The 22,940-nt window shown below is 40.7% G+C and overlaps 1 protein-coding gene across 2 annotated transcripts; it reads right to left on the reverse strand.

Moving 5' to 3' along the window:
- Positions 1-614: 614 nt before the first annotated feature.
- SLC30A5 (solute carrier family 30 member 5) lies at positions 615-21,808 on the reverse strand. Of its 2 annotated transcripts, none has more exons than XM_087742142.1 (16): positions 21,499-21,808; positions 21,139-21,261; positions 18,208-18,274; positions 16,798-16,883; positions 15,284-15,371; positions 13,440-13,527; positions 12,102-12,178; positions 10,741-10,911; positions 9,815-10,103; positions 9,246-9,454; positions 7,996-8,153; positions 7,220-7,349; positions 5,403-5,628; positions 3,760-3,986; positions 1,684-1,812; positions 615-1,063 (listed from the first exon to the last, which is right to left on the reverse strand). In XM_087742142.1, exons 1-16 carry the CDS (start codon positions 21,570-21,572, stop codon positions 893-895), a joined length of 2,313 nt encoding a protein of 770 aa, XP_087598268.1. In that variant the 5' UTR covers positions 21,573-21,808; the 3' UTR covers positions 615-892. The 2 variants fall into 2 exon arrangements, with proteins under 2 accessions (XP_087598268.1, XP_087598270.1); XM_087742144.1 differs by having other exon boundaries at positions 21,464-21,808.
- Positions 21,809-22,940: the final 1,132 nt, after the last annotated feature.

A 22,940-nucleotide genomic window follows, 5' to 3' on the forward strand; every position in this document is an offset into this window, starting at 1 on the left:
AGGGTGTTATGGTATTACGAAAAAAATCAAGTAAATGACAGAATAACATATCTTGAAGAGGTGAAGTTTAGCTGAGTGCTAGGAGGCTCACTGATGAATTTCTTTAAGCTTCAAACTGTTGTATTTGCAGTTATTCATACAAAAAGTAGAAAAGTGATTTTTACAGAGTGGTTTTTTGATTCCTAGTCTTCCCAGGAAACAGAAAAATGTCTGCAATTTTTCCCCCTCCCAACTTCTCACTGTTAACCTGTGGATTTCTCTCCTTAAAAAAATAATTAGATATAAATTTTAAATGGTAACATCTGTTTGCTCTGATGCATTAAAATTAAGCTTAGAAATCAGATTTGTATGCTGAGACATAATATAAAAACTGCATTTCTATTATCTAACAAAGTGGGCAAAACCCATAACTTCATGTTGTTTTTTACTCCCCATAATAAACATGTATTTTTTTTTTATTCAAAGAGTCTTCAAGCTATGTTTGAAAGAAAGAAAAATATTTCTCAGTTGATTATGTTTGCATTCCACTATAAACTATTTCCATTTCCCACTGCTAACATGAAATTATAATCATAATGTTCCATACTTAAGAGAAGTACGGAATATATCCGTGCTCATCCACAAGTTGCAAGACTTCTGTTTAATAAACACCAAGTACAGTATTTAAGATTTCCATTATTTTCACATATACAGCAAATATTCAAGTCCATCTTATTTCCTTTATAAAAGCATCTTGTCCAATTTTAATAAAGATAGTATGCTTAAAAAATTCCAATATATAGTACATTTGTTTCTTTACATGTATGTGCAAGATCCCCTGACAAAAAGTAATACGAATACGGAATCCTACAGCTTCACCATTTACACCTCCTTTGGCGAACACAACTTTGTATCACATAATGTAAGTACCATCTTTGTAGTATTTCATGGATTCCAGTTGCTGAGTCATTGCAAGGACATCCTGAAATCCTGTACTGAGTCCGGACATGTGTTGAAAATAAGCTTCCTTCTCCACTTGGACAGTTAGGTTGTTTACGCCAGCATCTTTCAGAATCGCTGTAACCTGAACAGAACAGCATGGTTAACATTAGTATTACACTTTATATGCATCTCACAGTAACTTGCAATATTCTGGCGCTGGAATACTGTGGATTAAAAAAATATCATAATACATTCAGTTTTCTGGAAAGTGAAGACTAGCTTCAGAGCCTATGGCTTTGGAACTTCTGCATAAGGGGTAATTCTCAGTGTCTTGCATAAGAAAATAAGTATCTTTCAAGGAAAAGAAAAAAACAAGGCAGACAGATATTAGTAAGCCAGTTATAAAGCCACAATTAGCATCCACATATCTCTACTGTTTACTGCCTGTTTTGCAGCATGAAATCCACCTCTTCCTCCTTTTCTCAGAGCAGATGTAGTGCTACTTTCAACAATGAGGAAAAAAAGCCAGACTTTTTTTTTTTTTTGTTCTGTTTTGGCAGATGTTTTAGCCAACAACTATTTATGCAACTAATTCCAAGCTAGCAGGCAACGGGACATACAGCATTAGACACCAGCTCTGAGACATTGACTAATAGCTATAAAAATAAGCACAAACAGCAGCTTCAAACTTCAATCTATGACCGACAAATGGCTACAGAGTAAGAAAATAAGATATTAGGGTCTAAAAACCTTGCACCTTACCTGCTGTACAATTCTCTGTTCCATCACATCCGATACCACTTGCACATGTATTGTACCTGCCACAACACTTGCTGAGTGACACCAAAAATGAGGATCTCTGTAGGATATGACTCCCTCTATTTTTTGAATCTGTACAGAAATTACATTAGCAACAATTTATTTAAGAACACATTTTAAACTTGTGTATGTACATGGATATTGGTGGCAAATACTTCACAGGGAAACGAAGCTGTATAGCAAAGCAGCTTTCCAGCTAAGCCATATACAGACATATGTAGTATTGAACGGTCACCTTGCTAATACTGTCAAAGACTAGAAGCTAGAATCAAACTAAATGAAAAACCCAGCAGAGGGCAATGCTAAATAGGATGAGAAAAAAATGATTTCGTGTACAGATCACAATAACATCAATGGATAGACCAACTAGAAAGCTGACTGGGTATGTAACCGTTTCTAGGGCACGTGTTACCTCACTACCCAGGATGTGCAGCTATTTAGTTGTCATAGCTGGACTTAATTCAGAGACATAATACCTTCCTATAATTTATACTTTTTTGAAATTGATCTTTGTACTGGGTCTGGCTGGGATGGATTGAACTTTTTTCACAGCAGCGGGTAATGTGCTGTGTTTTGAACCTGTGGCTAAACCAGTTTTGGTAACACACCAATGTTTTGGCTGTTGCTGAACAGCACTTGGGCACTGTCAAGGCTGTCTCTTTTTCCCACTCTGCTCCTGCCCCTGTGAGTGGGCTGGGGGTGGGCAAGAAGTGGACGCAGCTGGGACAGCTTGGCCAGAGGGACATTGCATGCCACATAACGCCATGCTCAGCAATAAACGCTGGGGTAGAGGAAGAAGGGGTTTTTTGGCTTCCAAGGTGGCTGTTGCTCAGAGACTGGCTGGGTATTGGTCTGCTTGTGGAAGGTGGTGAATGATTTGCATTGCATTGCTTGTTTCTTTGGGTTTTTCCCTCTTGCCTTCACCTGTTAAACTGCCTTTATATTGCTCCCAGAGTTTTCTTGCTTTTGCTCTTCCTGTTCTCTCGCCTGTCACACTGGCAGTGGTGGTGGTAAAGGGGGGAGTGAGCAAGTGGCTGTGTGGATGCCTGGCTGCTGGCTGGGGTCAACCTACAGCAAGCATATTGTTTTACTGTGACATATTTTTTAAAATGCTTTTCCTATTATCTTTTAATGAATTGCTCTTTGATTGTTTTCAAAAAGTACTTTCTTCTTCCTCAGTCTCCCAGAATTGCTTTCTGTCTTCCGTCATCAAAAAGTGAAACCCCACTCTGCACTTCACTTTCCTTTCATTACACAAGTCTCCCCCAGCCAACTTCCATTTATTCTTTTCTTTCTCTTGAAGACAAGAACACATTTCCCCCTCTACGAACTGATGGGACACCATCAGGATGGTCTTCCTGGCTGCTTCGAGCTGATGGCATCCTCAAAGAACATGTAACTAGTTCTCTGGCAGAGAGGAGTTCTCCACACTGGGGTCTGCACTACGATTCTGGGCAGGAACTTCAAATGAGCCAACAGTGAAGACTAAATACAGCCTCAAAGCAGATACCGTACTGCAGCAGACAGGAAAAGAATGGACTAGAATGAAACAGTATTTAGAAAAACCAGCTTTACTTTTGCTGTCTCACCTACTGTGAACCAGCACGCCCTTCATGATATGGACAAGTAACAAAACCTGTAATTAGAGGCTTAAGATACAATCCTGTAGCCTGAACTGTACACATGAAGTTTAAAAAGGCTGCAAGCTTTTGGGAATTGCTACATTACTTACTTAGTACTAAGTACCTTTCCCACAGTGTTACCATACGTGTCTGAAATCATGAGCTACCCATAAAAGCAAAAAACAGTACAAGCTGGTTTTAGTTGCAAACCAACTTTAATCAGTAGAACTCCTAATGCTGTCACATCTCTGCAAAATAGATTTAAAACCATTTGAGACATGAAGTTGTCCAAGACAATGGAAGCTGTCAGAATGAGATACTTGAGTTTAATAATTATTAAAATAAGTTATAGCTTTGTATGTTTGTATGTGAAAACATTTAGAATTATAGTTCTGACCTTTTCTAAAGCAGCGTGCAGATCTTTCTCCTGTTCTGGAGGTATCCTCAACAGAAGCACTTGACAGGCATCTTTCAATAGTGGGATAACACTAAGAAAAATCAATGTAGCAATAAAAAGAGAGCAGAGTGGATCAGCTATGAGCCATCCAAATTGCTGAATAAATATCGTAGATACAATAACACCAACGCTGCCAAGAGTGTCTGCTAACACATGCAGAAACACACCTGAAAACAAAATAAACAGAGTGATTAAGTTGAACAGTTCTGTTTAAAATGTATGTATATATTCAATAACGCAAACACAGTAGGATTTGTTAAATATAATAAATGCCCCTCAAGCTAAACAGAGGCAACTATCTGCCTAACTGGGTGCAAAATTAAACAAAACACTTAGCGTTTCTAATGTTTAATTACAAAGCAATGCAAAAAAACCCCCCACATTTTTAGGCTACAGTGCAATGATCTAGGCAGGCATTCGCAGATTAAACCAAACATGAATAGTCTTTCAGTTGTTAGTGGGATTTGTACTATATAGCATGATCATTTAACTCTGTTTAGAGGGGCTCATTGATCCTTAACAGAGGATAAAAAGATAAGTGTAAATGCCTTGGCCTGCTAAAGTGTACAGATCGTAACGTATCATTTGTTTTTTGTATGCCAACTCTGCTCCTATTTTATAAGAAAATTGTCTATCTGCTACTGCTAGGAATAATCCTTTGTACTGCTTTAATGATGGGTAGCATTCTCAGTGTACACTTAAAGGGCACAGAAAAATAATCTCTAATTACTTGTAAGATTGGTGCTAGTTAAGTGTCAGGATTTGAAAGAATATAGTTAAGAGTATGGGCAGACTTCACAAAAATGACAGACAACAGAACAGCCAACTGAATTAGGATGTAAAATAACCAATGAAATATGAGACTGTTAGCTAAAAAACTTATGCTCTGACAAGCTTACACAAAAAACTCATTCCTTTATAGATTTTTTTATAAGCCAGGCAGTTGGTAAATAACTACCTTCTAACTACTAGGGAAAAAATTCTCAGAAGTAGCTCTGCTGAAGTTTTATATGTATTACCCTTACCAGTTAAATTCTGATTTTAGATTTCAAACAGAAAGTTTCATCTTTACCACTGTATCTTCTGAATCACAAATAGAAGCATATTACAGATTGCTGGTCTGCCTTTGTTCTTCTGCTTCTTATCCCCTCCCCCAGTGTTTTTACAACCTGCTGTCACAGGATACCTGGTAGCATGGTACTATCTTTATAGATAGAGATCTTGTGCTTTCAGTTCCAGATGGAACTTAGAAACACGGACTTTAAGCTCTTTCAATAAGGTTTACAGTGACTGTTTATTAATATTAATATTAATGAAGACTGTAGATTAAGGCTTTTTATTGGTCCTTAGGTATTACCCATATTTAACAAAGCCACGCAAAGAAGCATTTGAAGTTATGTTTCTTCAAATTAAACTCATTAATGAAGAAACAGTTTGAGAAATTCACGTATACTACATTCAACGGTGTCAGATCACTTCTGGAGATTTTAAGAATAATGCATAGTATGGGACCTGATTCTGGAAACTTTCCAAGTCTGCTGGAAATCACACGCATCATTTACGATTCAACAATCTGTACTTGCCTCTCATGTTGGTGTTCATGCCTCCTCCCGAAGACCCGTGGGAATGTCCATGGCTGTGCCCATGGTCACTGTGGGAATGGCCGTGCCCATGGCTGTGGCTGTGCCCGTGGTGCGAATGGCTGTGATCGTGTGAGTGACAACCTCCGCGAGAAGCCCCGTGGGAGTGCGCGTGGCTAAAGGCACAGATACCAACGAGGTTTACGATCAGCCCTCCAACAGAGACGGGCTGTGAGAGGGAGGAAGAAAAGCCTTTAACATCACTGCATCTTTCCAGGTGTTCAAGTTTATTTTCTAGAACATGGTAATCAGAAACACTGTACACCTAATAAAAGAAAACTGTGGAAGCATTAACATCAGCAGAAGGATTATTCTCATGTGGATTCTTCATCATATTCCTTTCAGTATACAAGCTGGTTTCAAAGGAATTTTCTTCCCCTCTCAAAAAAATCCAATTCTCCCCAGCTTTCCCAAAAAACCCACCCAATAACCACCACCAAAATGCAAAACCTAGTCTCCACAAATCAGGACAAGACAGCAAATTTAGTTTTAAGTCGGGGTGATTGATTTTATTTACTTTGAAAAAGAGATAAAGTGGTTTAATACAAGCTTTGCTTTGCTTTCATTGGCAAAAAAAAAATTGTACATTGTATCTAGGACATGCACACTCATTTAAAATTGTACCTAACTGAAGATAGCAACTACCGCTTTATGGGTTGAGTTGTGCTTTTCATCTGTCTTCCTATTTTTTTATTCTTCTCTTGAAAAACTAGCAAAGCATAAGAGTAATTCCAGCTAATAAAGGAGTTAAGCAAGTCCTCCTCGGGGGTTATTAGACCTTTCCTTGGCTATGCAGACTGTGCTCATGTAGAGGGGGTAATCCCTCCCACCCCCCAGAAACAAAATCAGTAGTGAAAATGGAATAAATATTGGAGACTACAAAGGGAAAAAAAAAATCAGGCCTTGATTCCAGCAATGCACATTTTCAGTAGTGCCTGCATAAAAATCTCTTTGTTCCTGAAGAGAGCAGCAGAGCACAAATTCGTGTGTGTGTGTGTGTGTGTGAGAGAGGGAGAGAGGGAGAGAGGGAGAGAGGGAGAGAGGGAGAGAGGGAGAGAGGGAGAGAGGGAGAGAGGGAGAGAGGGAGAGAGGGAGAGAGGGAGAGAGACCAAGTGAAGCTGGAAATGTGATAAATGAAGGCTTGGATTTGCAGAATTCCATAATTAAAAAATATCAGTTTGAAGAACATGAACTATTGCAGTTGAAAGAAAGGGATGGAAGCTTGAAAATTTAAGTGGAGAGCCCCTGAAGAGGTTGTGGAAGGTAGAGACACAGGTGTAGTTAAGATTAGCTATGCACAGCTTCATGACTGTTTATGCCATAGTAACACACTCAGCATAATGTTATGAATTCTGGCTGATTTTTGAGGTTTCTCAGAGACTAATGCAAAATCTTTTCTGTAATACTTCACACTGATATACGTAACAGCAGAACCAAATTTAGTCTTGTACAGATTATTTCCTTAGTATCTCTTATTGTAGAAAGACCACCACCTGAAAACATTAGAGCTGTAACATCTTAGAAAAAATTCAGTTTAACTGTTGTAATTAAATTATATTCACCCCTACATATTTTCATATTTTAAAACTAGATGTAGTTTGGCTATTAAAATTAGAATATGTTAAAAAGTCAAGGCACAGTTTAGATCTCTTGAATATGCAACTCTAGTCTCCTTAACTTTTTTTTTTTTTTTAGATTAAGACGAACATAAATGAACCATTAACTGCCAAACAACATTCAAACAGAATGACAAAACTTACAGTTAGCATATTTGTATCTATGTCCGGAGGATCCACCAGTCTGGCCACCGATTCCATGAAGACAAAGAAAGCAATTACCATCAGAAAGAGGCCATTAATAAATCCAGAAAGAATTTCTACACGTCCATACCTGAAAGCAAACATATGTACTTTTGAGAGTGAAGAACGGGTACTCTGAACAAATTTCAAAGTTATAATAAATAAAGCAATAATACATTTAACACAGCATTAAGATTGCTTTGATTTTTTTCCTCCACGCCACAAAATCATGCCTCAATTTCTGGGTTATTTGTTTCTGACCAAGACGCAGCTAGTTTGCAACTGTCCAAACACCAACAGTATAAAGCTATAATAATGTCAGTATTTTTTTATATATACCACACATTCAGGGCTTCAAACTGCTAAACTGCTATGCAATTTAACCATACAAATTTTGATTATGTCAGCACAACTGAAATCCTCACATAAACACTGACTTTCAACATATATTTTGGTTTTACATACATACATATATAGAGTGAGGTGATTTCTACATAATATTCACAGTGATAAAGTTTTATGTGTAGAGATAAATGCAAATTATATTTCAGACACTTTTTTGCTGGGGTAAGAGGGGGACAGCATGAGCACAAATGGAACAGAAAAGAGACATAGCAAAAAACCCACAGAAGCATGCACCATTAAAACATCCCAAACACATCTTCATAGCAGGGCATTTTGAAAATGAGCAAGTAGAATAATTTTCAGATAGTCCTTAAAAAAATTAATATACATACCCATAGGAAAATATGCGGGTTGCTTTCCATCTTGTCATCAGAGCTGCAAAAAGCCCCATCACTAATGCAGAACAATCAAAAAGCATGTGAAATCCATCAGAAATAAGACCAAGGCTATTGGTCCATACTCCATAAAAAAGCTCCACAAAAGTGAAAGCCTAAAACGAAAGAGAGTTTGAATTTTTCCTCAAACATAAACTTGTAATTTTTGTCTTGGTAGCTAGCAGGAAACTCTTTCCATAGGACACTTGATAGTTTTCAAAGGTATTGATAAACATATTTCTAGTCCATCTTCTCTCTACTCCAACAAAACAAAAATAAGTGATACATTCCAAGTCTATGAAGAGACATTTTTGAACCTACCCTCCCAAAAGCCTTAGACCTAAGAAAATAACCCTCTACAGGAGTAGATTTAAGCTTTCATTTAGAATTTTAAACTAACATTGTGCAGACAAAGTTTTAAGCATTTTGTCATTAAACAATGTAACAACTCTGATCTGATCTACTATTAGTGTAAAAGCAATGCTATCTATACATCTGTTCCATAAAAATATTCTTCAGCAATTAGCTGACTGTTTAAATCTTGTGAATTAGTTTTGAGAAGCGTACAGGAGGAAACATTTTCAATACATACATTTTCCCTGTATGATTTACTATTATTAATTAGTCTGCCTATAAACTTTCTTTCCCATCTTTCATATTCCATAATGGAATTCCTTGAAGTTATCACGGATACTTCAAGTTTCTCCCTCTGTTTTCTTGGATAATTGCTGAAGAACGAAGAGAGATCTTTGCAAATGAGGTTCTATCAATCTTGCTTACTGCATGATCTTTTCCTATTTGAGAAAGAGAGAAGCTAGAAATAAAACCAGCCTACTTCAAAATTACACTACTCAATCCCACACTTACTCTTTTGTGGTCCCCATCCTTGACGGCCTTATTAGTTTCAGCGTATCTGCTGGTAACATTGAGGTACCTCGATCTTAAACATACCACCATACAAGTATTTACTTACTGGTGTAACAGTTACACATAGAACCAGTGCCACACTGTGACAACAAATCAAAGTGACCTGCCACTTACAGTAAGATTAGCATAAGAATCTTCTATTTTAACATTCCGTCTAACGAAACTACTCTATCAAGCGCCACTTTAAAAACAACCAATCATGGGACCCTTGTAAAGAATAACTCTTCTTACTGTACTATGTATGTACTACTGTGATTGGGTTTGAAAAAAACCATGCTTACCAGATTTAGGCACAAGAAATAGAAGATCTGCCTAGAATCATACTCCTCAAGGATTTGTTTCAGTGACTCCTTAATAAACCGGGGTAATGACTGAGAGCTCTGCTGTAATGCGTCACCCATGAAGTTATATAGAGGCATGCCTTCAGGGGAATAGCCAATAAGGGTACCCTTCTGCCCTTTCCTGGAGGGGGAGGACAGGATATTGGCAGCTGCAAGGAAAGTATTGAAGTTTTTGTTGCCGTTTCTAAGCTTCACAGCTATTTTATAATGTGTTTTATCAGCAATTAAAGCTTACATGAAATTTGCAGGCAGCAAAGTGATTGTCAACTTCATCTTGAGGTTCACCATTAGATTTCATTGCTATGTAAGATTAGATCATCACTTCCACAACAGAACAGATCTATTACATTCTTTTTTTTTGTAGGCAGACAGTAAAAGAGCACAAAGTTACAGGCCCTTTTTATCCAAAAGAATCCATAAAAGCTCATCCAAAAGAATTCTGCACACATCCACCTTCTGACTGGCTTCCCAGACAATAGCTTTATTAAAAGATAAATAAGAATACGTACATAAAATGAAGAAGACAGCACTCACTACCACCCCTCCAGAAAGAACGTGCTCTGTGCTTTCATGGTGCGGTGGCTTGTTCATAGCTCGAAGCTGGTCTGTTATTGGATGTGTCCAAAAGTTGCCGAAAAGCAGTGCGCTAATGAAAATAAGAAAGGATCCATATCGAGCACACGTGGAAGCTTCCATCTTGACGGAGCATATGGACTCCACATAGAAATCCAGGATCACAACAAAAAAGATGACTGTTATGAAAGGCATGATGAGAGAAGACCAAGACTCTACTTTACTCTGCAAGAAGAAATACATTTCAAACAGGATTGTTCACAATTAGATGCGATTGTATATACAGCATTAAAACTAGCTCACTTTCATTACAAATGTTTCCAGCAATCCATCAAAACATAAATACTTTTATACTTTCAGTTTATCATATAAAACCAACATTCCAGCTATAGAAAGACACATATAGCTACTATGCACTACAGTACTTTATTTTAAATACTTCCATGTGTTTAAAAGGAATGCCACATGCAATGTCATGTTTGCAATGGTCGACTCTCCCCAGACATGCAGGCATAACGAACATGTCTTTAAATTACAATAATCTGCTCCTTAGGAATAAGAGAGCCCTGTATTTATACAATCATTAATACTTGTGCAATGTTAGTATATGAATCCAGGATATAATATCTGAGCTAGAAAGATGAAATAAAGTTATCACACAAAAAAGGAAATTAAGGTATCATGCAGATATACACCAAAATACAGAGGAAAAATTTCAAACAGCGCTTACTAGAAAAATAAAGACGGCAACTTTGGTAATTTGAAAGATATGTTAAAGGAAAGATTTAAATTGCACTTCAGAAGCAGAAGCATTATAAAAACGATTTATTTATATATATATATCTCTATATATCTATCTTACCTCTGTTGTCAGAGAGAGAACAATGACCCATGGGCACAACAGAAGGACAGAAACAAGATGAGACAAAGCTTGAAGACGCTTGGCTCCACCTACATCTACAGAGAGCTTTCGGGAAGCCATGTGAAAACCAACCTTACAGCACAATGCCAGTACCAGAAGCAGTACTCCTCCCTGGAAACACACAGAAGGATCTCATTAGCATTTCTTGAGAGCCAAATACCTCATTCCAAACAAAGTGACGCTTCCATGAAAAAAGATTAACATGCTTTCCTTAACTTATCAACAAAAGCCATAGACAGGGCATTTCCTCTAATTGTTAACTCTAGTTAAAAACAGTAATATAGCATACACGGTTATACCTCAGCACTATTCACAACAGCCTAGTATGACTTTAAGTTTAAAACTCTCAATAGTGTTAATTGACATACAACACCAGTGAATTGGTAGTGAACAGCATACGAGGAAAAAGAAAAATGACGCAAAACTGGGTTTCCCATCTTCCATTATTAAAAAAGTGTTGAAAGTATACGTAAACCCCAACCTGTCATGTCACCTTGGCCTCTAATCCTTTCATAACCTTTTCAATCACTTACCTTTAATCACACCATACCATATTTCTTCACAGTATTTTCTTTCAAAATTGTTCTATAAATGAATCACAAGATACACATACAGCATCTCATCTCCCTTAGATGACGCTTGCTTTGCACACAGTTAACCAGTCTCTCTAACATCTGATTTATTTTTATATTAATACTTTCTCAGCTGCTCCATATATTTTTTTTCCTGTTTTAGTCCTCAGCACAGCCACTTTAGCAACAAGACTAAGCTAACAAAACAACTCAATCAGCCAGGTCAATCCCATACAGTAAGATTTTGATGCTCAGTCATTCATGCCGCCAATTACAATGGGACTATACTGCTGAAAAGTATCAGAAACCGTGTCTTCAAATGCAAGCATCTAATGTAAAGGAAAGACCGGGGAAAGATAAAGAAGCAGCAACAAAACACAGACCCCAAAAGTAAGCAAGAAACGTACTGTATGCAAAGCATTACGAACATCCAGAACAGTGATGACATGGAGTAGTTTATGATCATTTTAATAAGACTTTTTAGGTTACGCATTACAGCCAAGTCCTTATCAGCTATACAAGCTGAACATTGCATGGTTTGGCTCGCTGTATTGAAGCTGTTTGTACTCAATCAAGATGTAAAAATTACAGTGCTAGTTCAGTTTCAATATGGGGTGGGGATACTGAACTTTCTGGTTTTGATTTAGGCTTGGATTAGCTCTGAGCTGGTGAAATTCTTACCTACAAAACTCAGATAAATATTAACCTGCTAAAATACAAGTTCTTTACCTTGTGATCTGCAACACCCAGGAAAGCAATGATTGTATACAGAACATGGGTAAGAGCACTGTCATGATGCCCCTCAGCTAAATAAAAAAAAAAAATTAAGGAAGAGTTTCATTTGATGATTTTTTTTTAGGCCACAGAACAGGTAGGTGTAGCAGAAGACCACGGGAAGCAGAAGTAAGCAAACTGAGCATTAAGGTTCGTCAGATCCTTAAAGTTTAGGAAAGATGAAAGTATTTCCACAGAAAATAAATAGTTAAAAATATTTGGGAAAAAAAAAAAAAGAGTATTTTAAAACATGAGAAGATAGTGACTGTTAAATACTGCACAGTAGTCATGATACAGGATTTATGTTAATTTTGGCAACCAGGTTTTGAAAAATATACTCAACAGCATTAAAAATTAGACTAATTTTCACTAAAAGCATTAAAACAGTGAGGTGTCTAAAATATGATCTGTATCTTTCCAGTTTCTAAATATTTAAACTTTAGAAAACAAAGAGTAATTGACAAACACAATCCAGCAAAGATTAAAATAATGATAGCTTTTGGGAAAACTACCAGAGGGCACTTTAACAATGAATTTACTCACTGAAAACTCAGTGGATTAATTCATACTATTCCTGAATATACCATTTACATCTGTAATTCCATGTTTCCATCCTTCTTTGAGAAAGTTTACTTTCACCTTGTTTGTTTTTACCACCCATTCTTAGATGTATCACTTTTTGTCACTTCACTATCATGAGAAGACCTGTTGAAAACTTACTTCAGAATCACTTCCAATTAACTCAGTGGCTTTGAAAGCATGTTAGCTAGCTTCCATTTGCAGTTTAAAGTCCATTGTTGTTGGAGCTACTGCAGGCTATTTCACATCAACTTTTCAGCTTAACAGATGACCTGAGATTACCACATTTGCAAAACCACAGAACAATCTTTCTGGATATACCAAAAAGACTGCCAGGCAGGCTACCAACCATTTACTGCACGCACTTAGGCTACAGTCATTATGTCTAGAATTTCTAAAAAAAATGAGAGCTGATCAAAAAAGCTTCTAGCAGTCCTAATCGGTCTAATAGGTGCAAATGGGCAGGGAGCCTTTAACTACAGCTTAAAATCTGCAGCTGTGTTCTAAGTTATCAACAAAGTAAGCAATGCCATTCATTTGGCCATAAATATCAGTATTTAGATGTAAAAGTAAAATCTTATGCTATAATATTCTTGAAAGGTAAGATTCCTACAGAAAAAATGCAAGCATATTTAATTCAGTGCATTCAACTTCACATTCTCTCTGCTCCAGTAATAAAAGGCACTTGCTCTTAGACACAGCAAGAAAGGATACGATGTTCTGCTATTTTAGCCATGAGGTCGTCATTGTCAAAAAGTAGTAAGCAGATGACAGCTATGATGAAAAATGCAGCACCTCTTGTCTGTAAAAAAACAAAACAAAAAACACCAAATACTTTTATAATATTCTGTAACAGATTACTGTAAGAAAATCCAGGAAATCGGCTTTCTCCCTCCCCCCCTCTTCCTGATCAATGTAAACATATTTTAGCTCAGCAAGAAAAACATGAGGAAAAAAGACATTTTTTTGAAAATGTGACCTTAACAATATAATTTTATATTTATTCCGTTTTTCAGATTTACCAGATAATGCAGGACAAATCACCACTGTAACAAGCCAGAATCCTGTATCTTACAAACTTCAAGTGTGATTGCTTCCTTCTTCATGGTGTGCTTCTGCCTGCCAGAATGCAGAGCTACTTAAGCCCGATGATTTAATATTTTGCAGCATCAAGGAGCTATAAAAAAGATCTAGTGGACAAATTGTAGTATTCTGTCTTATGGGAGGTAAAGGCTAGAGCACTGTGCAAAGGCTCTGAGAAAGCAGAGCTTTGCAGTGCTTTCGTGAGGAAGGGATAGAGGTAACTATGAAATCCCAGCTCCCAAGGTTTTCACCACCCTGACTTAAAACACTGCAATTTTGGTATTCATCATCGTGGCAAAACACTGAGCTCTACAGCTAAAAACCACTATTACAATTCATCTTCTGAAGCCAAATGCAGCTATCACATTCTTGTTTCAGAAAGTCAGCTGACTTCTCTTTGTCACAGTTCACTTCATAAAGCTGAAACACTCAGAGGACAGGGTTATTGCTCCCTTGTTTCTGCTGCCTTACACGTGCAATTTAACTGTCAAGCATGGCCCACTAATACACACATTGACAACCAACCTCTCTGAAGCTTCACATTTACCCTTTGGGTGGATGGCTGGAGAAAAAATTTGTCTTCTAGGTGAAGAGCTTCATGCTGGATGAAGGGGATGGGGGTAGAGTGTCAGAGCAGATGACTGTGCTATTCACTCTAAGGCCAGCCTAAAAGCGATAAGGAGACTCCAGCAGCAGCTATGAGACAGAGATTTCAAAACTCCCAGCCTGAGGTGGCACCAAAGCCAGACTTTCTCTTACACAGCAAGTACTCTAGCTTCAGGTATATGACATCCTAAGGTACCTTTCTCCAACTACCACTGTTTTTGAGGGAAAGTGCCCAAGACTGTTAGGTGCTGGGATGAGCTCATTCCATTTAGGGCTGATTAGGCACAGTTAGAGAACACCTTGCAAAATTGCATGTAATGGGACTCAGACAAAGGATGTTTCAAGCATAGATCTCTAATTAAGTGAAAGACTGGGCCTAAGTACTCAGCACATATAGGCTCATGCAGACACTGAAGTACTTAGAGAACTTTTTGGCAGAAAAAGCAAAGTATGTGAAAAGCTACAGACACTGAAGAGGCTAGGCAAGGATCTGGAGACCCTATTGCCAGACTTCCATGCCTAAAGGCCAGGACCACTATATACACCCATGTCCTTCTGTGAGTTCAAACCCAAAATCCCATTTCAAAGAATGCTGAAGTGCAAAAATCATTCTCAAGGTTCCTTTCTGCCTACAAACAGAAAAAAATGTCAGGTATCTGCTATGGATCTTCAACAGCTTCACCCAGTGTTTCTCTTTTAATGCCATATTGATTAAGTCAAGTAGTACATCTTATCATTTCACCACTAATTAAATTTAAAAAAGAACAGTTTCTGTGAACATAGGTCCAAAACACTGTTCTGGGTGAAGAAGTACTTGAATTCATAGCATTCAGTATTTTTTACATATGGTAAAATAAATTTTTAAATACCTTTGCTGGTCCTCCACCTGAGCTTGTGAACAAGACGCTAAGGAGTGACAGCACAACCACATCACTGTGCTCAAACAGCAACAATGTCCTATAAAAAAGTGAAACAAACAATTATATCCGCTTACAAGGAGTTTACCTCACAAGCTTGATATATATTATTTCAACTAAAATTCAATGACACAGTAGTCAAAGATTTATCCTGTGATTTCAACAGCAAGTTTAAACAATTCAAAAGGATAAATGCAAATCTATTTGCCTTCACTAGCAATAGATCTAGCTGCAGACAGCTAGACATATCACAAAACAAAGAACTTCCTAACTCAAGGAACAGATTAAAGTTATTCATTTACAGATTACTTTAAATTGTACTTTCTTGTAGTAACACAAGAAGATACTAACTTGCTCAAGATGGAATTATTATTCCCATTACAATACCTCCTCTAAACCAAAGTTTCTGGCTCCCAAAGAAAAGAGGTCCTGTTCCGTTGTATTACATCCTGTTTATTGAACTGCTGATGGTCTAGCAGTCTATGCAACCTCAGAGCCTCTTAATTGCTGAAAATAAGAAATTTTAACTTGCACTTTGCTATCCTTCAGATAGCAAAGGCTGACTAACAAGTTATATTGACAGCTTTCCAGAGCAGAACATGGAAGTAATAAACGCTGTCAAGTTTACCAAATGCTTCTGCCATTGTCTGCATAGCAATACAACCTGCTAGGGCCCACGTTACTGGTTGTGTTTGGGAAGACTGCCAGCATCCAGAAAGGCACTACAGTATTTCTTAAAGAAATCCCATTATTCTCAGGTATGCCTTCTCTTGTGCAGAGGATAAAACTTCAACTTCATAAAATGTATCATTTAAGGCTTTACCTTCCTCTCTCTAATGAAAGATGCTTTCTAACACATTAACCTTCATTTTTGGAAGTCTAACGTTATTCTTTTATAGTTACTCAGTAACACTAACAAACAGCACAAGTAATTTTACTCGAAGTATATGCACTAATGCTACCCAATTCCAACACGGCACAGGCATGTGACCAGACAAAGCAGTGCCCTGCAACAAATGCAGTAATTGATTCCAGTCACCTGGCACAGGAATACAAGCTGCTATCACTAGCTGTCAAGCCATCGACTTCAAACAGTTAAATAAACTGGGGTTACATAAATGAGACTAGGGAAACAATGAAAACTAGTCAGTAAACCAGTCAATGATCTTCTTGTGTCACTCACATCAGTCGTTTAAGCACTACCAAGAATTTCACTGGCCTCTTGTCAAAGAATGAATGATGAAAATTACAAGTTCTACAGAAAATTCTATGTAGCTTTTCCCAAGCACAACAGAGTTGACAGGAAAAAGCGTAAAGATTCACTTAAAATCTCAAAAAATAAAGCAAGAGGCTGGCATCATGGGCTGATGGACAGAAAACAAAAAACAAAGGAGCAAGACAGGGAAAGATCACAAAAATTAGCTTAAAAAGAGAAAACATTCTTTACAGTAAATCTATATATTTACCTCAGTGGTCCACAAAGAGTAAGGCCAAAAAACCACAAGAGTGAAATGATACATCCCACAACAGCATGCTTAAAAATTTTGATCCACTACAAAAGAAAGGTATTTCATTATAATTTTCTCCACAGTTTCAAAATAAATACCCCACTATTAGCATTCTTCTAGCACAGTAGCTGTAGAAATAGAGGAGAAAACACATGCTCTGCAAGTTCTGTAAAATTTAGAGTATGATTATCTTCTTACCTTCTTTGCTGGGTAACTAAGGTTTGTTAGGACATATTATGAACCAGAATTACTTATTTATTTTCTACCACAGTACTAGATTCTAGAGTATATTTTGAGATCTCTTTAACAAAAAGCCTGAAAAAAAATCAAGTCCATTTACCTGTCAAAGATGCTGATTATTTTGTAATCTATTGTATATATCTGATAAACATATATAGAACTAGATAAAACATCCAAGATAAAAAGACCAAGACCTTAAGTCTACAAATATTTACGCATGTGTTAAATTCTTTCTTCAGGAAGCAGGTTATCATTCAGCTGTTCAACACATCATTATCTTTAAATGCAAATTTTTGAAGAAAAGTTATTCATTTTGGAAATACATTAAACAAGACAAAGTGCCTATGATGAACACCACATCTTCAAAGTCCAGAATTTAAAAATTTTTAGCAATAGTGAAACCATAAATGGACAGATTTTTCTGAACACAAATCAAAGATGCAATTTATTCCTGTTCACATTTTAAAATTCTGCCATTCATGTCTAATCATGAAAGCGGCTGACATTTGGAACACTTCTGAGGCCACCCTTCAGGTTCTCTCTACTTAGCACATACACTGACAACACAGTGCATGGATCAAGTTTTTCTGCACAATTACATAAAACAAAGATGAACACAGAGCAGGTGAAGAACATCTACTTCTTACAAAACAGTGGGTTCCAACCTGGCCCTACTCTGACTTCTCAGGATACTGGGAACTCAACACAGGTCTGAAGAGCAGTTAGACTAGCCCCTCATCACCACACACAGTGCAGAAAGCACTCTTTTGACATATGGGGGACATGACTGGAGCACTTCAACATTCTGTCAGTCCAGAAATTGCCCTTCTGAACTGTTGAAGTCAGCTAAGTAGACTAAGCTCTTTTTGAAAACCAGTCCTCAAAACAGATGCTCGTATGGAGTCAAGGACCAATCTTTTCATGATACTCTCAAAAGGAGCTGACAAAAGCTAAAAATGCTGAATGTTTTTCACAGTGCACTAGACACAAAGTTAGTTACACACTTCCGGAAATTGCAACCACATCTTCCAAGTGGAGTAACCTTTGTTCTGCTTTCATTTCTGGCAAGAGCCACGTTGTCAAGAATATCTACAAAGACACGAATCACTATTACATCTGTCAACTCACCTGACGCTTGGTTACCACTTTTCCAGAAGAAAATGGTTTTTGAAACAAAACCATAAAAAATGCAGACCTGTTAAAAGGAGAAAGTTTTCTCTATTAGTGTATTAGGAATCAGCTTTTTATTCAAACCAGCACTAAATAACTAGGTCCCTCACATCAGGCTCAGTTTACAAAATGGCTTCCTCTACATTTTTCATTAAAAGGCCACACTGACCACACTCACTGGTTTTATTTTCCCTGCTGCATTACATGTGTCAGATACCAGTATGAAGGTGATGACAAGTGAACTTCAGTTCTCGTCAACTTTAAATGCAAGTTCTTCAGAGAATGGCTAATGAGAAGTCTACCTGTGATTTACCAAACTCAAAATAACTGATCTCAGAAGTTTTGAGAAGAAATAATACTATGGTTTTTATTAGCAAGATACATACACCCAAAGGCTTATGTATCTTGACATATGGAATGCCGAGTACACAGTCATTAGAAATGGTGAGACAGAGCACGCATCTTCCTCAACTGGGATCTTGAGTTGAGTGATGGAGAAAAAGACTATGGTGCTTGGGAACAAGCAAGCGAGAAGCCCAGAAATGTAAACAAATTTGAAATAAAAGGAAAAAAATGAGGTTCCAAATATTCCAACTCTGCCAAGTTTATTACAGAAATGCTCTGCCACATCATACCAGGTAAACATGAAGCAGGATTGTGTCTGCGAAGGTTGTTTCTATATATTTGCTATCAGTTTCTACACTTCACCTCTCAAGCAAGGAAAACTAGCAGTTGAAGCTCACAACAACTACAGGAATGCTTCAGTCTTTACTGCTAAGACTGCTCCTCAGGAATCCCAGACCCTGGAGGTAGAAGAGAAAGTCTGGAGAAAGAAAGACCTTCCCTTGGTCGAGGAGGATCAGGTTAGAGATCATTTAGGCAAACTGGACACCAACAAATCCATGGGTCCCAATGGGATGCACCTACAAGTGCTGAGGGAGCTGGCAGATGTTATTGCTAAGCCACTCTCCATCATCTTTGAAAGGTCATGGAGAACAAGAGAGGTGCCTGAGGACTGGAGGAAAGCCAATGTCACTCCAATCTTCAAAAAGGGCAAGAAGGAGGACCCAGGAAACTACAGGCCAGTCAGCCTCACCTCCATCCCTAGAAAGCTGATAGAACAGCTCATTCTGGATGCCATCTCTAAGCATGTGGAGGAGAAGTTTATCAGGTGTAGTCAGCATGGATTCACCAAGGGGAAATCATGCTTGACCAATCTGATAGCCTTCTATGATGGCATGACTGGCTGGGTAGATGCAGGGAGAGCAGGGGATGTTGTCTACCTTGACAAGGCTTTTGACACTGTCTCCCATAACATCCTCATAGGCAAGCTCAGGAAATGTGGGTTAGATGAGTGGACAGTGAGATGGATTGAGAACTGGCTGAATGGCAGAGCTCAGAGGGTTGCGAGCAGTGGCACACAGTCTAGTTGGAGGCCTGTACCTAGTGGTGTTCCCCAGGGGTCAGTACTGGGTCCAGTCTTGTTCAACTTATTCATCAACGGCCTGGATGAAGGCACAGGGTGTAAGTTTGCTGATGACACAAAACTGGGAGGAGTGGCTGATACACCGGAAGGCTGTGCTGCTGTTCAGCGAGACCTGGACAGGCTAGAGAGTTGGGCAGAGAGGAACGTATTGAAGTTCCACAAAGGCAAGTGTAGGGTCCTACACCTAGGGAGGGATAACTCCATGCACCAGCACAGGTTAGGGGCTGACCTGCTGGAAAGCAGCTCTGCAGAAAAGGAAGAAAGCTTGTCTTCTACACCTTTCTTCAGAAAATTTGGACATGCCTGAGTTTTCTATGATCAGTACTGTCATAGTATGATCAATTTTGAAGTAGCAAAAACTTCAAGGTTTCTCAAAGGTAGAGAGGCCTTACAGAGAGATCTGGATAGACTGGAGAGCTGGGCAATCACCAACTGTAAGAAATTTAACAAGAGCAAGTGCCGGATTCTCCACCTGGGGCGGGGTAATCCTGGTTATACGTACAAACTGGGGGATGAGAGGCTGGAGAGCAGCCCCACGGAAAGAGATCTGGGGTTTTGGGTTGACAGCAAGTTGACTATGAGTCAACAGTATGCCCTGGCCACCAAAAGGGCCAGCCGTGTCCTGGGGTGCATCAAGCACAGTCGAGGGAGGTGACTGTCCCACTCTACACTGCACGGGTGTAGCCCCACCTCAAGCACTGTGTGCAGTTCTGGGTGCCTCAATATAGGAAGGACATCAGACTGTTAGAGTGTGTCCAGAGGAGGGCAACCAAGACGGTGAAAGGTCTTGAGGGCAAGACTTAGGAGGAGTGGCTGAGGTCACTTGGTTTGCTCAGCTTGCAGAAGAGAAGGCTGAGGGGTGACCTCATCACAGCATATGCCTTCCTCACAGGGGGCAGGTGATGGGGAGGTACTGATCTCCTCTCTCTGGTGACCAGCGACAGGACACGAGGAGATGGGATGAAGCTGCATCAGGGGAAGTTCAGGTTGGGCATTAGGAGAAGGTTCTTCACTGAGAGGGTGCTTGGTCACTGGGACAGGCTCCTCAGGGAAGGGGTCATGGCACCAAGCCTGCCAGAGTTCAAGGAACGTCTGGATGATGCTCTTAGTCATATGGTTTAGTTTTAGGTAGTCCTGCGAGGAGCAGGGAGTTGGACTTGATGATCTTTATGGGTCCCCTCCAACTTGAGATATTCTGTGATTCTGAAATTATAGTGAGCAGAGATATGAAGGAAAAACACTGATATGAACACAGCATTTCCTGGATCCACTGCTATGCCTTCTCCTCCTCGATTAATCTATAATAACATAACACAGGATATAAGCTCGGCGCTGACAAAGAACACTGTAGACAAAGCGTGCTGTAACGGTGGCAGACAAAGCTTCACCCCCTGCAGACTCACCCCAGCTGTACTATAAAGATAAACTGCACGAGGTGGACCGCTTTCAGGAGATCGTAGGATTCAAACAGCCCCACGGCTTTCAAAAACTTGGTGAAGCAGAGCAGCACGATGTACCGGGTCAGCCTGCAAAAGCAAAGAGGGCAGTTTGCACCCGCCACCACGCCGCCGCCGCCGCCGCCCGGGCCCGGGCCCCGCCGCCGCTCCCGCCCGCTGCCCGGTGGCCCTGCGCCTCAGGCGGAGGAGGCCGCCGGCTCCCGCCGCCCCCGGAAGGCTGAAGGGCGACACCCGCTGCTCCCCGGAGGGAGCGGGCCGCGGCCCCCCTCACCAGCGGAGCGAGCGCTCCCCCCCCGCCGCCGTTACCGGGCGCTGGGCACATCCACGGGCCCCAGCACGCCGCCGGCGGCCAAGGCCTGCCCGCTGTACTTCTCCTCCATGCCGGGCCGGGCCGGGGGAGCGGGCGCGGCCCCGCGCCCCTGCGAGGGACGGAAGGGGTGCGAGCGCTCAGGCGCGGCGCGGCCCGCCTGCCCCGCAGCGGGGGGACCTCATCCTCCGCGGCCGGCCGCCGCTGCGGGAGGGCGACGGGACCGGACGGGTCGCGACGGGACCGGACGGGACGGGACAGGAGGGGAGGGGATGGGAAGCCCGGCCCCGCCGCCCGCGGCCGCGCGCATGCGCCGGGCGCAGTGCGCAGGCGCCCCCGCGGCGGGGGCAGGGCCGACACGTCACGGAGGGGCGCGGCAGGGAGGTGGTTCCCCCGGGGGCGGGGCTAGCGGGGCCCGCCCTCCTCGGGGCGGGGGTCGCTGCCCGGCGGGGGCGTCCGCCATTTGCAGCCCGTTGCGCGCGGGGCTGGCGGTTTGCGTGGAGCCGCGGGCGGCGCCTGCGCCGGGCGGGTCCTGCCGCGTGCCCGGGTGTCCGAGGCGAAGGGGAGCGTTGTGGTTTCGCGCCGAGTGGTGTCACAGAGAACCGTTTTTCCCCCGCTTAGTGAGGTGCGGTTGTGGCGCTGTGCGCCTGACGGTGTTGCACTGGGGAGGGAAGCCGAGGATTGCTTGGCCGCGGGCGAGCAGGCCGCGGGCGAAACCGAGCTTTAAAAAGGGTAAAATATGCGGCATGTATGCTACAGAAGGATTTGTCGTGCGTTTTTTGTGGCTTACGTTCGCAACCTATACTTGTTTTTTTTCTCTTACTGTGCTTTAGAGGATATATGTTCTTAAACTCATCCATATTACATGCAGCCTGCCTTACAGTAGTTTCATGTACGGTGCCGTAGAGTGTGGCTGCACCAGCGCCCCACAGGTGTAAGCGTTCTTGGTGCCATGAAAACGGGGCTGTATCGTGCTGTCCGATAGAATCATAGACATAGAATGCTTTGGGATGGAAGGGACCTTTAAAGGTCACCTCGTCCATCCCCCCTGTAATTGGCAGGGACATCTTCAACCAGATCAGGTTGCTCAGGGCCCCATCCAGCTTGACCTTCAACGTTTCCACGGATGGGGCATCTACCACCTCTCTGGGCAACCCGTTCCAGTGTTTCACCACCCTCATTGTAAAAATTTTTTTTCTTGTGTTTAGTATAAATCTACCCTCCTTTAGTTTAAAACGATTACCCCTTGTCCTGTTGCAGCAGGCCTTGCTAAAAAGTCTGTCCCCAGCTTTCTTATAAGCCCCTTTCAGTACTGAAAGGCCGCAATAAGGTCTCCCCACAGCCTTCTCTTCTCCAGGCTGAACAACCCTGGCCCTTTCAGCCTGTCCTCATAGGAGAGGTGTTCCACCCCTCTCATCATTTTTGTGGCCCTCCTCTGGAC

The sequence above is a fragment of the Nipponia nippon genome, unplaced genomic scaffold (genome assembly GCF_047370975.1).
Source record: "Nipponia nippon isolate SJK-2023a ecotype South Korea unplaced genomic scaffold, ASM4737097v1 scaffold_8, whole genome shotgun sequence".
NCBI lineage: Eukaryota > Metazoa > Chordata > Aves > Pelecaniformes > Threskiornithidae > Nipponia > Nipponia nippon.

Bases quoted from the DNA above. Each gene is read 5' to 3' on its own strand.
- SLC30A5 (XM_087742142.1), bottom strand. From the start codon at position 21,572: ATGGAGGAGAAGTACAGCGGGCAGGCCTTGGCCGCCGGCGGCGTGCTG. The intron at 15,372-16,797 runs GTAAATATATAG...ACTTTTTTATAG, and splicing joins ACTCTTTGTGGACCACTGAG to GACATTGTTGCTGTTTGAGC. The intron at 5,629-7,219 runs GTAAGTTTTGTC...TCCCTCTCACAG, and splicing joins TAGATACAAATATGCTAACT to CCCGTCTCTGTTGGAGGGCT.